This window comes from Loa loa, assembly GCF_000183805.2.
Source record: "Loa loa unplaced genomic scaffold supercont3.11, whole genome shotgun sequence".
Classification (NCBI taxonomy): Eukaryota; Metazoa; Nematoda; class Chromadorea; order Rhabditida; family Onchocercidae; genus Loa; species Loa loa.
In genome coordinates, this window is record NW_018108191.1 from 330,611 (window position 1) to 344,970 (window position 14,360).

At 36.6% G+C, this 14,360-nt stretch overlaps 1 protein-coding gene across 1 annotated transcript; it reads left to right on the forward strand.

Annotated features, from left to right (window-relative positions):
- Positions 1-9,160: 9,160 nt before the first annotated feature.
- LOAG_02834 (carboxylesterase) lies at positions 9,161-14,219 on the forward strand (the record flags this gene model as incomplete). The annotated part of the gene is made up of 12 exons (XM_020446143.1): positions 9,161-9,298; positions 9,592-9,819; positions 10,123-10,290; positions 10,415-10,456; positions 10,752-10,887; positions 10,969-11,168; positions 11,527-11,682; positions 12,062-12,265; positions 12,629-12,770; positions 13,194-13,350; positions 13,577-13,742; positions 13,968-14,219. 12 exons carry the CDS (start codon positions 9,161-9,163, stop codon positions 14,217-14,219), a joined length of 1,989 nt encoding a protein of 662 aa, XP_020303475.1.
- Positions 14,220-14,360: the final 141 nt, after the last annotated feature.

Below are 14,360 nucleotides of genomic sequence, written 5' to 3' on the forward strand. Positions count from 1 at the left end.
AAAAACCTGGTGACATCTCTGTCTTCCTGCTTTAAGCTCACTTGCAAAAATGCTTTCTCTACATCGACTATCACCAAGTAACGTCCTTGTCTGGCCCGTAATAGAATTCCTACCAATGACGGCATCATTGCTGGTCCCCTATACAGACATTCATTTAGTGATGGGCCTTCGTTCGTCTTTGCTGATGCGTCAAATACTACCCTAAGCTTCGTGGTGGATTTCTGAGGTGTTATTACCGCTTGGTGGGGCAGGTAAGATACTCGCCATGTTTCATTCTGATTCTTCATCCTTTCTATGATTCTTTCCTCAAGTAAGGTTTTAATATACTCATCGTAACATTCCAATAATTCTGGAGACTTCTTCAGTCTTCGTATTGTAGTTCGTAGACGTCCCCATGCCAGTCCATATCCTTTTGCTGGCGCTATCTCTTGGTTCTTCCATGGCCAGCTCATTACACATCTCCCTTCTTTGTCCGTGGTGAGCGATTTTTGAAAAGCTTCAAAGGCTTTTTCATCCTGATAATCCGTCATTAAATCTCTAATCCCAATTGCTTCTAATTTCCACGTTTGTTCAATCTGCTCCATGTGGATTTGCGATCCCTTCTCATGTTTGCAATTGTTTGGAATTTATAAGACTCGTCATTTCTGTTTCCCATATCACTATCTTTTGTCACTTTCCGTTTGCCACCTTTGTTGGAAAAACCGAAAGGATTTATTATATATAAAATGCTTAGAATATTTCTAATGATTCATCACTGCATTCATTCACCAATTTACATTCTTTAAAATTATCTCCCATACGTTTCTTTTATCTTTGTCTAACGAAAATTCACATCTTTGCAGTTTCCTTTGTATCTAAATGAATACCCCTTTTTAACGTTTTATGTAAACCACTCCTACTCTTTATACACATACACCCTTTTGGAAACAGGAGTTTTCTTGGACTGGTGCTCTTCCATAGTACTTTACTTACGATTGCATTTGAATCACGGTCGAGCGATTTCCTACTCGTTACTCTTCAATAATCCCACTGATCAGCTCTGTATTATATCAATAAAGCAGTGATTTTTACTCTGTGTCCTCACAACGTATATTCGACGTCCTCACAAGGTAAGCCTTTAAATTTCTGCTTGATCCTAACTCAAGGCTAAACCTTCTAAATCTAAACGACTCGATAAAAAAGTTTTTTCACAACAGCCTTCGACCACTCTTACTTCCGTTTCCATAATCATCCATCCTGGTGGGCGTTTTATGGAATTACGAATGACTAAATCTACAATCCCTTCTACGCCTAATAATACATCCGGTCTTCCCTATTTACCTTCAACTAGTTTGTTTCTTTTATTGTTTGTTACACACGGTATCCGTCCGAGTATTGAATCGACAATGTACGCTTGGATATTCTTCACATTCCCGGACAGCGTTTGAACTCCGAAGATTATCTTTCGGCTTTCATATTTCCTTGTGCCCACCATCCCTGTTATTAACATTCCCACACTCGGTGATGTTTGTTTTAAATTCAATTTGATTACCATTGGTTCTGTAACATAATTACAATCATTTCCTGTATCGAAGAAAATTAAGGCCTTTGATGTTTTTCTTGGTCCATCTGGATTGATCAGCCTTACTTTACACATCATATACGTATCCCAAATGCTGTCATCCGCAACCGTGGCCGCCACTGTTTTTGGGCTTATGTTTGTTTCCTCACTACTTTTTAAATTCTTGCTTTGCTTCTTCATTTCGTTGCGTTTCCTACACAAAGCGCTATTGTGGCCAGACCCGCAATAAAAACATTTTATTCTTCTCATGCATGTTTCTTGTGAGTGGTCGTTTTTTAAGCATAATTCACAAAGTCCCATTTCTTTAATCCTTCCATCCTTTCGTCAACAGTAGGGTATGTGTCACATCTGTCGTTCCAATGATTACCTTCACAAAAAGTACACGGTAATCGACTTCCTTCTTCCTTTTGTGACACTTTGCTGAGATATATTCTCTCCGCTATAGAGCAAACTGTCAAACGTCTGATGTCATTCTCCCCATTCGCGAACCTTGTTCCATTTGACCTTGCTTATTGCATCTTTGTTCTGTCTACTAAGTTTCCCTTTTCCGGTAGTTTCACTTCAGATTCTTCTTCGATCTTCATCTTTTCTTCTAGGTATTTAATAGTATCTTCCATTGTCCATTCTGGATCCTTGTACTTCTTCTTTCTTAAACCTTTAGTCATGTCTTCTGGTATTCTACCAGTCACCATCACGTCCAGTTGCGCCGTTTCTACATTTTCTCCCAATCCTTTTAGTTGGGATAGTAAGTTCAAAAGCTCCCTTATCATTCTAAATGGTTTTTTATTTGAGCATCGAGCTCTTTCTAAGCTTTTATATAGTTCCTTTGTTCTTTGTTTTTTATCACCATATCGTTCATACAAATTCTCTAGCGCCAGCGGGTAATTTTCTTTATTTGCCATGAGGTCACTTATTTGTTCTCTTGCTGCTCCTTTCAAACTGCTTAAGAAATCCATGAACTTCTGTGCAGGCGTCAAATCCCTCCTCCTGTGAATTGATTTTTCAAACTGGCCCGACATTCTCGGGTTGCCATCTCAAATTCTACTGAATTTAAAATCGGTGGTTTACTGGTCATGATTATCTTCTCAATTAAATCTTCTAGACTCTTCTTTTGCCCTGCTATTGTTGCTGGTGTCGCGAATTTTAATATCGCGAAATTCCAAATAAATAAAATAATTTTCTTATTCAAATTGTAAATGAATTTCAGTAAGTCACAATTTTTATAAAAAATAACTGCTTTACGACTAGCAAGAAAAGATACCTCATCTTCTCACTCTTTTAAGATTTTCTTCCACGACATATTTTGGGTGCCCGAGGTGAGGTACGGCTAATATATACAAAAAATATATATATATATATATACCCAAAGAGAACCCTCGAGGAATATGGCCTCCATAATAATTGAAATTATTAAACCTGTGAAGGAGAGATTAGAAAATCTCCTCCTTGAAGTCAAGAATTTGGACGTCAAATCTCCGGAGCATACCTTAACAATAGAGGAACGACTTCAAATCTATGAAATAAAAGGACGGCTTCTGGAAGAGAAGATCCTACGACTGCAAATGTGTATTAAATCCATTGAATCAGCAAACAATAAATGGATCGAATATACACAGAAATCTGTTACTATGACAAAAAGAAAAGAAGAGGAAAAGTACAAGGAAGTTACGGAAGGAGAAAAAGGAATTTTCAAGCTGATACATGAGACAAATGAAGCAATCATCACGTTGACCATTTATAAAAAGGAGATCGACTGCGAGACGCAAAAAATGACACAAACTGCAAGACCTTGCCAAGAATTATCAAAAGAAGTATCGATGCCAACTGCACCAACTTCTTATGCTAATGTCAATCTCCCCCAACTATCCTTACCCATTTTTAATGGCGATCCACGACTGTGGAGAGAATTCTGGAGCAGCTTTAATGCTGCCGTGCATTCACAAACCATCCCAGAAGTACAGAAACTCAATTATTTAATATTTTGTCTAAAGGGCACAGCATTACAAGCTGTAAGGGGCTACGACATAGCCCCAGAAAATTACGAGGTTATTCGAAAATTATTGGCCGAAAAATATGGAGATACATCGATGACTATCAAACTATTATATAACGAATTGCAATCCATAAAACGAAACGAAAAAGAATGGATTGAAGTCGTTGAAAGATTGGAAAGAATCTTCCGGCAGCTAGAGGCACTAGGAGAAAACCTAGAACACTCTAGTATTGAAACTGCAATAGAAAGCCGACTACCACGATGGATACTTGACAAAGTATACCATCAAAAAATAATCGGTGATCAATGGTCAATACTGAAACTTAGAAAGTTTCTCGTAAATCTAATCAACGTCAATGAACGAGTAAAAAGTCAATCCTCGTTTATTTATGTGGATAAGAAGCACACCTTATCCAAAACTAAGCCGAGTCCAAAAAATTATCATGAATCCTCCGCATTAGCAACAATCCAAAACGAAAGGAAGATGCCTTATCCTATAAAAGAGAAAGGCGAATTTAAACAAATGAGACCATGCACATTTTGTAATCAAAATCACTGGGATAGTGAATGCAAAGCATATTCCACAGTGAAGGCTCGAATCAGATGCCTCAAAGAAATGAAGAAATGCATTATTTGCCTAAAAGGACATCAAGGCGAAGAATGCAAAAGAAAAGTAAAATGTTTTTACTGTAAAGCCGCTCATAACAGCGCACGATGTGGAAGAAGAAATCAAACACATTCAAATAAGACTTCCTATCTTGATAGGATAAACGAAGTCGATAAAATAGAATATTGTTCGACTAACTACGAGCCGACAAAAATAACTCAAACAAATGCAGTGACTAAAAAACAAGATAAAGGAACCTTGTTAATATGCAAGGAAATTACTGTATTGAAACCATTGTTACCAGAGCGAATGGAAAGGGCCTTAGCCTTATTTGACATCGGCTCTCAATTGTCCTTTGTATCAAGAGAATTAGTCCAACGACTCAATCTAACAGAAACAAATGAACAAGAGCTAAGATTAGCTCCTTTCGGTATTCGAAACCCTAAATTATATGTATCTACTCAAACGCAGATCAATATACGGATTAATAACGACGAAAACAATAAAAGTATGCGCTAATGTAATCGAATACTTGACCAATGAATTACATGTTGTTAGAATTCTAAAGGTCAATCAAACTATGAATCTAAAAAATTATTGGAGACGACCCGATATCTTAATTGGTGCGGATCATTTCTTCCAAATTGTGGAATTGGATAAAATTGAAAAATTAAAATCTGGATTTTCATTACTTCAAACAAAGGTTCGACCAATGATCGTCGGAAGTGGCGATATAAATCAACTTTGTCAAACAAAAACGACGCGTACCTCAAATGCAATTAGTGTATCCACCTTAATCTCCGGATCAAATATAGAAAATTTTTGGAAGCTGGAAACCATAGGAATACAAGTGGGACCTAATGCCAACGATGATGATGAAGCATTGAAACAATTTAAGAAATCCATAATAAAATGTAACGGTAGATATCAGGTAAAATGGCCATGGAAAGAATCAAAGGATAAATTAAGCAACAATTATGGATTATAACAATTATGCTTGGGACGTTTAAAACATTTAATCAAGCGATTACAACAAGAATCACTTCTCATCACATACGATCATATAATCCAAGAACAAAAACAACTGGGCATAATTGAAGATCCGGACTTCAAGGACAAAGGAGATGTTATAGTAAACTTTTCACCGCATCATGGCGTATTAACTCCTAATAAAAATACAACCAAATTAAGAATAGTATACGACGCTTCTTCAAGGAAAGAAGAGTTTAAATGACGTATTGTACCGAGATCCAATAATGCTCCCGATTTAGTCGGAATACCGCTAAGATTCCGGATGATGGAAATAGTGATAGTTGCCGATATTGAGAAGGCATTCTTACAGATAGAATTATACCCAGAGGAGAGAGACACTACTAGATTCCTTTGGTTAAATGATATTACCAAAGGCCCCTCTACAAATAACATAAAATGTTACCGATTTAGAAGAGTTCCTTTCGGAGTTATTTCGGCACCGTTTTTGTCAGCCACACTAAATTATCATCTGGAAACTTATGGTAACATGACAGCCTCCGAAATAAGAAAGAACATTTATGTTGACAACATAACATTATCGGCCAGTGGAACTGAAGAGGCTCTATTGAAATATGAAGAAACAAAAATTATCTTCAGCGAAGCGGCAATGAATGTCAGAAAATTTCTTTCTAACGATGAAAAGTTTAATGAAAGAATAGCCGACTGTGATAAACCAAAGGCTATAAAGAACAATTTTCTTGGAATCAACTGGATCCATGATTTAGACATCATTCGTATCACATTAAAACCATGGATCGAAAAACAAATCACTAAAAGGACTATACTACAATTCGTCGCTTCGCAATATGACTCAGTCGGTTTTATAATCCCATCGATGATTTCGTTTAAGTTATTTCTTCAATATTTATGGAAACAAAACAGATCTTGGAATCAAATTTTAACTCAAGAAGATGAACAACAATGGCATCAAATGATAGAAAAATGGCCAACTAAGGTAATCGATATACCACGACTCGTAATAAAATCAATAAAACAACTGAAGATACACATTTTCACAGATGCATCTAGCTTAGCATACGCAACAGCAGTTTATGCTCTCAACACCGAATATTTAAGAGGAGAATCAACCTCATTCTTAATATATGCCAAATCTAGAATTGCTCCAATTAAAGGCATATCTATACCAAGACTTGAGTTATTATCAGTACTAATTGGAGTACGAGCTGCACATTTCGTACTAAAACAATTGGGATTAAAAGAAGTACCAGTAACCCTATGGTCGGATTCACAATGCGCTTTATTCTGGATTAAAAATTATTCTAAATTACTTCCTAGACTCGTCCAAAATCGTGTCGAAGAAATACGAAAGGCAGACTTTACCTTTCGATATATTCAAAGCGATCAAAATCCCGTAGACATAGCGACCAGAGGAATATCACCAATAAAACTTCGGAGACGCGAATCATGGTGGAAGGGCCCAGAATGGCTCACAAAGGCCAAAAGAGAATGGCCGCAATGGAAATTCGAATATACTGGTGATGATGAATTTAGTAGAGTTATTACAGCAACAGTTACGAAATTAAAACAAATTACTAAATCGAAATATTTCCAATTCATAGAAGCAAGTCGTTTCAGTAAATGGACTCGATTACTGAAGGTAACTCTGTGGGCTCTTAAATTCTTCAAGCTAAGTCTCAAGAAAAGATTAAATTGGTTGCAATTGATGTCAACGGAAGATCTTATAACCAAAACTAACTACGATATAGTAGAATAGGTATTGATCAAACAAGCACAATCCAATGGAATAAACGAACAACAAATAAATACTTGGAATTTATATGTCGATGAAACAGACGATTTATGGTGAACAAGAATTCGTTTAGAAAACGCGGAGTTGAACCTTGGAAGTAAATTTCCTGTTTACCTACCAAGTCATAACCATATTACTAAACTTATTGTTAAGCACAAGCATGAAGAACTATACCATGCAGGAATTAGTCATACATTATCCGAATTACGACAAAGATTCTGGATACCAAGAGGCAGATCCACTGTAAAACGAATTATAAATGAATGCATGGCTTGCAGACGATGGAAGGCCAAACCATTCAAACTGCTACCAATGCCAAGTTTACCAGAGACCCGTGTCAGGAAATCAAGAGTTTTTGAACAAATCGGTCTCGATTATTTGGGACCACTTTCAATCAAAACAAAACTGAACAAGGAACAACTAAAAGATGGATAGCGCTCTTTACCTGCTTCACCACAAGAGCAGTACACTTAGAACTTGCCGAAAACCTATCAGCAGAGATGTTCATGCATGTATTTCGCAGATTTGTATCACGTCGAGGATATCCTAAACTTGTTCTAAGTGACAACACTAGCCAATTCCAATTAATATTCAAATTTCTCATGGATCAAGCTAAAAGTTTCCTCGCTTCAAAGGAAATGATATGGAAGAATATTATATTATTAATATTTATATTTGAGATTATTAGGTAAATCAGATCTTTGGATTTTATATTCGTTAATTACTACAATAGTGCATCGCTTGGCGGATTAATATGCAAAATTAGCGATGATAGAATATTGCGACGTCTGAAAATTACGATCAAATCCTTCCCGAAAATATGTCTATGATATCTTTAGAAAGTATTCTGCTAATGAACCTATTTACGAAACTACCAATGTGTAAGGAACCTGGCATACCATCGACCATCACAGTGCGTTCCGAACCAGTAATTATTTCGTTTCTTTTTCAAATAATAGAATAAAGAATCAATCTTCATAAGAAAATCTGGTCCTGGTTAAATTCTGGCGATCGTATCCTTCTGGTTACCGTTATGGAATTTAGGTAGAAGGCCGAAAAGCATTGATTTGCCAAAATAACTAAAGTGGTTATCCAAATAATCCGGAAGCAAATCACTTGCAACTGATTGGAACCAACTCAGATAAATACACTTTCGCAGACAGGACAGGACATATTTTAGCCGACAATTAGTGGATATATAGGGAAGGAACTCCTCTGCTATGGAATTCCTTCCTTAGAAAGAGCGAGTTGACGTTATGCAATCAAATGCTAGGCATGACAACCATTGTGGTATCCGTTCATTACCTATCCCTCTTCAAAATATTAGATCGTTTGTTCATCTTGTTTCGCATAATAGGAGACTGCAAGATTTCCACAAAAAATGGATCCTTTCAGGGTTCAATCCTTTTATCGCATGACAATTGAATGCTTTTTCAACATGCCTAGGATCAGGATCGTCTAGGATCATTTTCCATCATTAGATAGCAAAGAAATGGCATTAGAATTAGATGATATCGCTGCTGCAAGGAGATTTAGGAAGGATAGATAGGGAGGAAGCGCAAAGGATAGAAATACTTTCACTGGAAGGTTTTGGAAGGTCAAGGATTAGTAACAGTAGTAGTAATAGTTTGGCAATGTGTTATCTCTGTTTTCCTCTACATTTTGAATTCAATTATTGTGACTAAAGAGCGGCAAAGCACTCTTTTTAAAAGCGAATGTTCCATCGTACGATGAAACATTCAATTTTATTACTCTTCCCTAGTGACCTATCAACTAATATAAGTAAGGCATAAAACTTCTTTGTCCTAAAACTGGAAGAGGAAGAGGTAACAAATTGATTTACTGGGAGATTTTCGTGCTTAAGGATGAAAGATAAGATGGAGAGTAAAAAATGGCATTTGAGTGGAGAGATCGTCTTATCGGGAAAACAAGATGACACATTTCTTATTCTATGATAGATATAGACAAAAGAATATGGGCAGATGTGGCCAAACGATCAAGGAAACAGTAGGGAGGACGTAAATAGTAACGAAAACAGCATGGAAACTGAAATGATTGCTGAAAATTCACTTCGTCCTCATATGCACCGATGGGACAAGAATTTTCAAGTCGTCGCGGAGAGCCTGTAAAGACACAACGATGAAGTTTTTGGGTTGTGATATGTGGGGTTCGGCTTGTTTAACCTGAGGCTGTTGTATGGATGGTTTGAGAGCCTTATTCTGGGTTGGCACAGTGGGATGTTTCGTCGTGGACAAGAAGAGTGGCGAGCCTGCGCGATCCATAAATTCGTGGGATGAAAAAGATACCTGGTATAGTGGTAGGCCTTCTACACAGGTATGTTTCTTGTTATTTCAAATTCAAATATAAGCCTTTTCCTGGTCATGGATTGCAGCAGAGATTGTCTCTCTTTACTATAGTTTTTAACGGTATGCTTAACTCAGGCTGCATTTGAGTGCATTGTGGGGACATTCCTGAATTTTTTTAATGTACTTCTATGGAGATGAGTAAGGTTGCAGCAAAGCAGTAACAATTAAGAAATGAAAAGGAATCCCGTATCAATCACAGAGGAATCATAGGACTGGAAAGGCTCATAAAATTCAAAACACGTACATAAATTTTCCCTTCAGTTGCAAAAAAATGACATATTGGTGCGCTTGTCGATTGGAGATTTGGTGGGCCAAAAGGTGACAGTAAACAATGTGCCGTGGACTTCCGATCACGATCCGATGGAGCAAATTCGCAAGGACTGGCTTTATTTCGAACCAAACCCGGTTTCCCCACTAAACAATGTCACTGTAATAACATTCTTGGGTATTCCGTATGCTGAGCCACCGATTTCACAGAGAAGATTCAAGGTGAAGTCCGTGTTTTCACTTACTACGAAATATTGTTCGCTCTTGCAAATGAAGTTTGTGCAGAGAAAATTTCAAAAGCTATCATATCATGTTCTTACTATTTCAAATATTTCATTAAACCGCGAAGGGCAATAGTCAAGAAAGTTTTGTGCGAAAAAATGGGAGTACAAGATTCTTATTTTATTATAATATTGGAGTAAATATTTATTTCAAATCCGACAGCTTTTTATTAAGCCCGCCATTTTTTGCCGCAAATTGGTACTTGGCATGAACTTCCCTGTATAAATTGAATTTACCTTTGAGCCTCCGCAGCTTCTTGCTAAACTTCCTGGAAAACAGCCATACCTGGCTGTTCAACATCCACCATCATGCGCACAGAATGTCGAAGCTGGACCAACATTATTTATTAATGATCCTTATCCATTTCATATCAGCGAGGATTGTCTCTATCTCAATATATTCACTCCTGATGTTCGTAAGTTTGCTCTAGTCTGTATTAATATTGTGCTGAACTGACCACAATATAGACAAAGCTTTCCTCACATCTTTATTTTAAATTCATAATCCATATTTCTGTCACAGTAGCTCATTCCAGACATCTCAGGATGGCCGCCCTGTCATTGTTTTTTTCATGGAGGTAATTTTCAAACTGGTTCCTCAAATGAATGGCCAGGCCATGTATTGTCTTCACGGGGTATTGTTGTTGTTACTGTAAATTATCGCCTTGGTGCTTTTGGTTTTTAAGCTTTGGCGACGCAAACACTGGCAATTATGGTTTGCAGGTTGCTATTTATTATGTTTGTTTGGAAAATGCACAGCTTTTTTTCCTTAATTTTCTTCCTAACTTGAAAAGTTATCAAGCATTGTAAGAGCTTGAAACGCTATGAAGAATATGAATTTGATGAAGGTTTTTCTATTTCAAGTATATTTAGGACCAAAGGACTGCATTGCAGTTCGTGCAAGATCACATAGCTTCTTTTGGTGGGGACCCAAGACAGGTGACAATTGTTGGACACGATGCCGGTGCGGTCAGTGTTGGTCTACATATGCTATCACCTTTCTCAAAAAGTATTGATTTCTTGGCTGTCATTCTATAAGTCTGTAAGCTATCGATGATGATGCATGGTCATATACGGTCGTTTTCTTCAGATTTATTCCGAGCAGGTGCTGCAATGTCAGGTGCTGAAATTTCATATCACTCAACTATTGGCAAATCCATTCTTGCATTTAATAACACAGTGAAACTGGGACGATATTTGGGTTGTACGCAACCGTTAGCAAAACACGTATGGGATTGCATACTAACACGATCAACGAATGACATTATACAAGCTCTTCAGGCAATACCAGTAGGAAGTATTCAGTGTTGTTAATTTTATGTATCATGGATCTGATTAATTTGTCCATATTTATTAGAATACCTTAGCATGTTGTACAAAGCTACGTTTAATTTGCTTATTTGCGATTCATTTCATAGTGCAGTTAATGATACAATAAATTCTCTCCAACATCCTACGTGAATATCGGAAGTTCCATGAATACACAAGCATTTATGTTTGGACAGTGAAATAGATTGGTTTTTCTGTCCCCCACAACTTGTTCAGGCAGGATGTTGCAGAAATTTTGTGCATGATAGTTATACTGAGTTGCTCCTTTTACTCGCTTACCAAGTTATTAAATGATAAAGTTATAACTTTGTTTTTATAGGTGGAATACAATCGCTACCTGTTCTTACCTCATGTCGATGGTAGATTTATTCCAGCTCATCCAATGTTTCTTTTGAATTCTTTTTCGTCTGGCATCACTGACTATCCATCTGCCGTACCTTACTTGACAGGTTTTAATAGAGAAGATGGCTCTGAGGTAGGTCATTTTATACAACGCAAGAGCGAAACTCTGTTGACTTCTAGTAGAATGGATAAGGAACACAGCGTTAGTTTATGTATTGAGGTTCGGGACCGTCCAGGAATTGTGATATAAAGCACTGTGATGGTTCCATCTTTCGGGTCTGACAACTTGATGACAGCAAACGGACTGAGTGCTTGAGTTTTTTTGTTCGCCCTGCAGTATTGGAGCAACATTTTTGTCTTATTTTATCAACCTAATGGAATCTTTCTTAAAATTGACCGCGGTGTTTTTAAATCACTGCCGTCAGTTTTCGTTACGCGCAATTAAGAACCATGCTTTTGATTTCATGAGTTTTTTAAGTGATGAAAATTGTTGCAAATGCTTTTATTTGTAGGTAGTACTTGAAAATCGGCTCCTGGGAGAATTTAATGACTTTGTTCTAGTCGACCATGAATATCTCAAAAATTACGTACTTGAATATGCATTTCGCCACAATTATACGACGAATCGCGAGGCAGTAGCAGAAGCAATTATTGATCGTTATACTTATTGGCCAGATGCATCTGATGAACACGCAGTAAGGAGAGAATTCATTCGCGTTCGTTGTTTTCAATTTTTGCTTGTTGCAAAGTTATTCACAGTTATTCGAGATTTCAATTCTTTTTCCGTTTCCATTCGCGTCCGTTAAATGCTGAATAGTAGGATCGGTTGTTGAATGGTAGAAAGTGTCTTAATGGTTATCTTTCTTTATGAGTCCAAGAAAAAGGAGGCAATATGTCGTTACATCTCTGAAATTAACATTAACACTCTAAAAAATCTCTGGAAAATTGAGAAAGAATTTGATATCAGAGTTATACTGTTCTATAGCTTTTTTCATCAAATTTATTTCAGTATCTGAATCATATATAAGCAGGATCTCTAACACATGACTTTGTTATAATAGAACATAGTCGATTTTCAGATGGCAACGGATGCTTACTACGTTGCTCCGATAAGTCTCTCTGCTCATTTACATTCTGCGGCCGGCTCGCCAGTTTTCATGTATGTAAATAATTATGAATTTGGTCAAGGATCCAATCAGCGATTTTTTCCAGATTGGATGGGTTCAGTTTTGTTATTCTATTTTTGATTATATCAAATTTGGTATCGTTTCAAATACTTGTCATATTTCCACTTTTTTTTTTTTCCTTAAAGGACATTTGATCATTCTTATAATTCGGATAAAAGAGTGAAGGCAACCGACCTAATCCATGATGTTTATGTAGAAATTTTATACTGCTTAATATCTATGATTATATAAACTTATTATAATCATGTGCTAGAGGGAAACTGGTATCCTTTATGTGATTTCGCTTATTGTGAAATTAAAAATAAACCCTCATGATATGAAGCTTTTTTTTGCTTAAGTCTTGCTGGTTATGAGAGTCATTTCGATATTTTAGTTACATAGTAAGACGTTAAATCATATCCAGCCCTGTTAACAACTTGTATGCATTTAACTCATTCATTCCGTATTAAGATTACAGCTGTATGTCATGACTGTGATTTATACTTATTGTTTGGTTTCCCATTTATGTCGAAGGATCTGTTGCCGAAATACTTTAGAAATATGTCATGGACAGATGCGGATCGAAACGCTAGTCAGCTTTTAACATCTATATTTCGGCAGTTTGCGACATTTATGTATGTTGCTTTGTTGTTGTATGTAGTATAACTCTTAAATTTTGCGAAACGTGCATTATATTTAATTGTTCTTTCCAAAAACTTTGACCGGAAATATCTTTTGAAATTGGTTTACATTTCACGTTTATGATCGTTTCGATCCAACTGCTAAAATTCGAATTATTTGCATGCGCAAACGCTTCAGCTATATTTGTTTCATTTTTGAATTTTGAAAGCACTTTCTTAGGAATCCAAACATTCCGACGGATTCTAGTTGGTTAGCTTTTGAGCCGCGGCGGCATTGGTACCTCAACTTCAATTACTCGTTGCATTCTGATTTTACCAAACCCGGTATATTAGAGCGCGATTATCGCTGGGAGTCCGTGTCGTTCTGGAATGTATACATTCCTTCGGTCAGTTTCTTGAAAAGTTACGGTGGCAGATGTTATATAGTTTTGCCTTTCTCAATCACTAAATGGCCTTTTTTATACTGACATCCTCCTGAATATATTTTTGTAGATCAAATTTTTTTTTTTATCCACAGAGATGGGTACAACATAACATTTATGCTGATTCAAATCTATTTATTTACCATGTTTTATTATGTTTGGTTCTTTGATCCATTAATCTATTTGCAGTTGGTACAGTACATGACAACAACATTTCCGTCTCTTGAAGTTAAAATTCGAAGAGAATTGATCAATTATCAGATGGCACTTGGTGTAACTGTATGCATACTGTTTGTAATTCTTGTTTTGATGTGCCTTTTTGCATATCTGCTATTTGAAAGGAATCCAAAACAGATTGCGAAGGAACTGAACCGTAGAAGGTTCATACGTAATGTAAATGATCACTTTTCCCGGCAATGGAGTCAAGAATCGTGTTTGTAATAGATATTATTACTGCTTTTTGGCGAAAGATTGAATTTATCCGCCTGTTTGATGAAAACCGTTTGTTTCTTTAGTAATTTATAGTGCAACGTGTACAAAAGTGTAATTCGAATTGATTAAACTTCCAAGCTGTTCTTAATA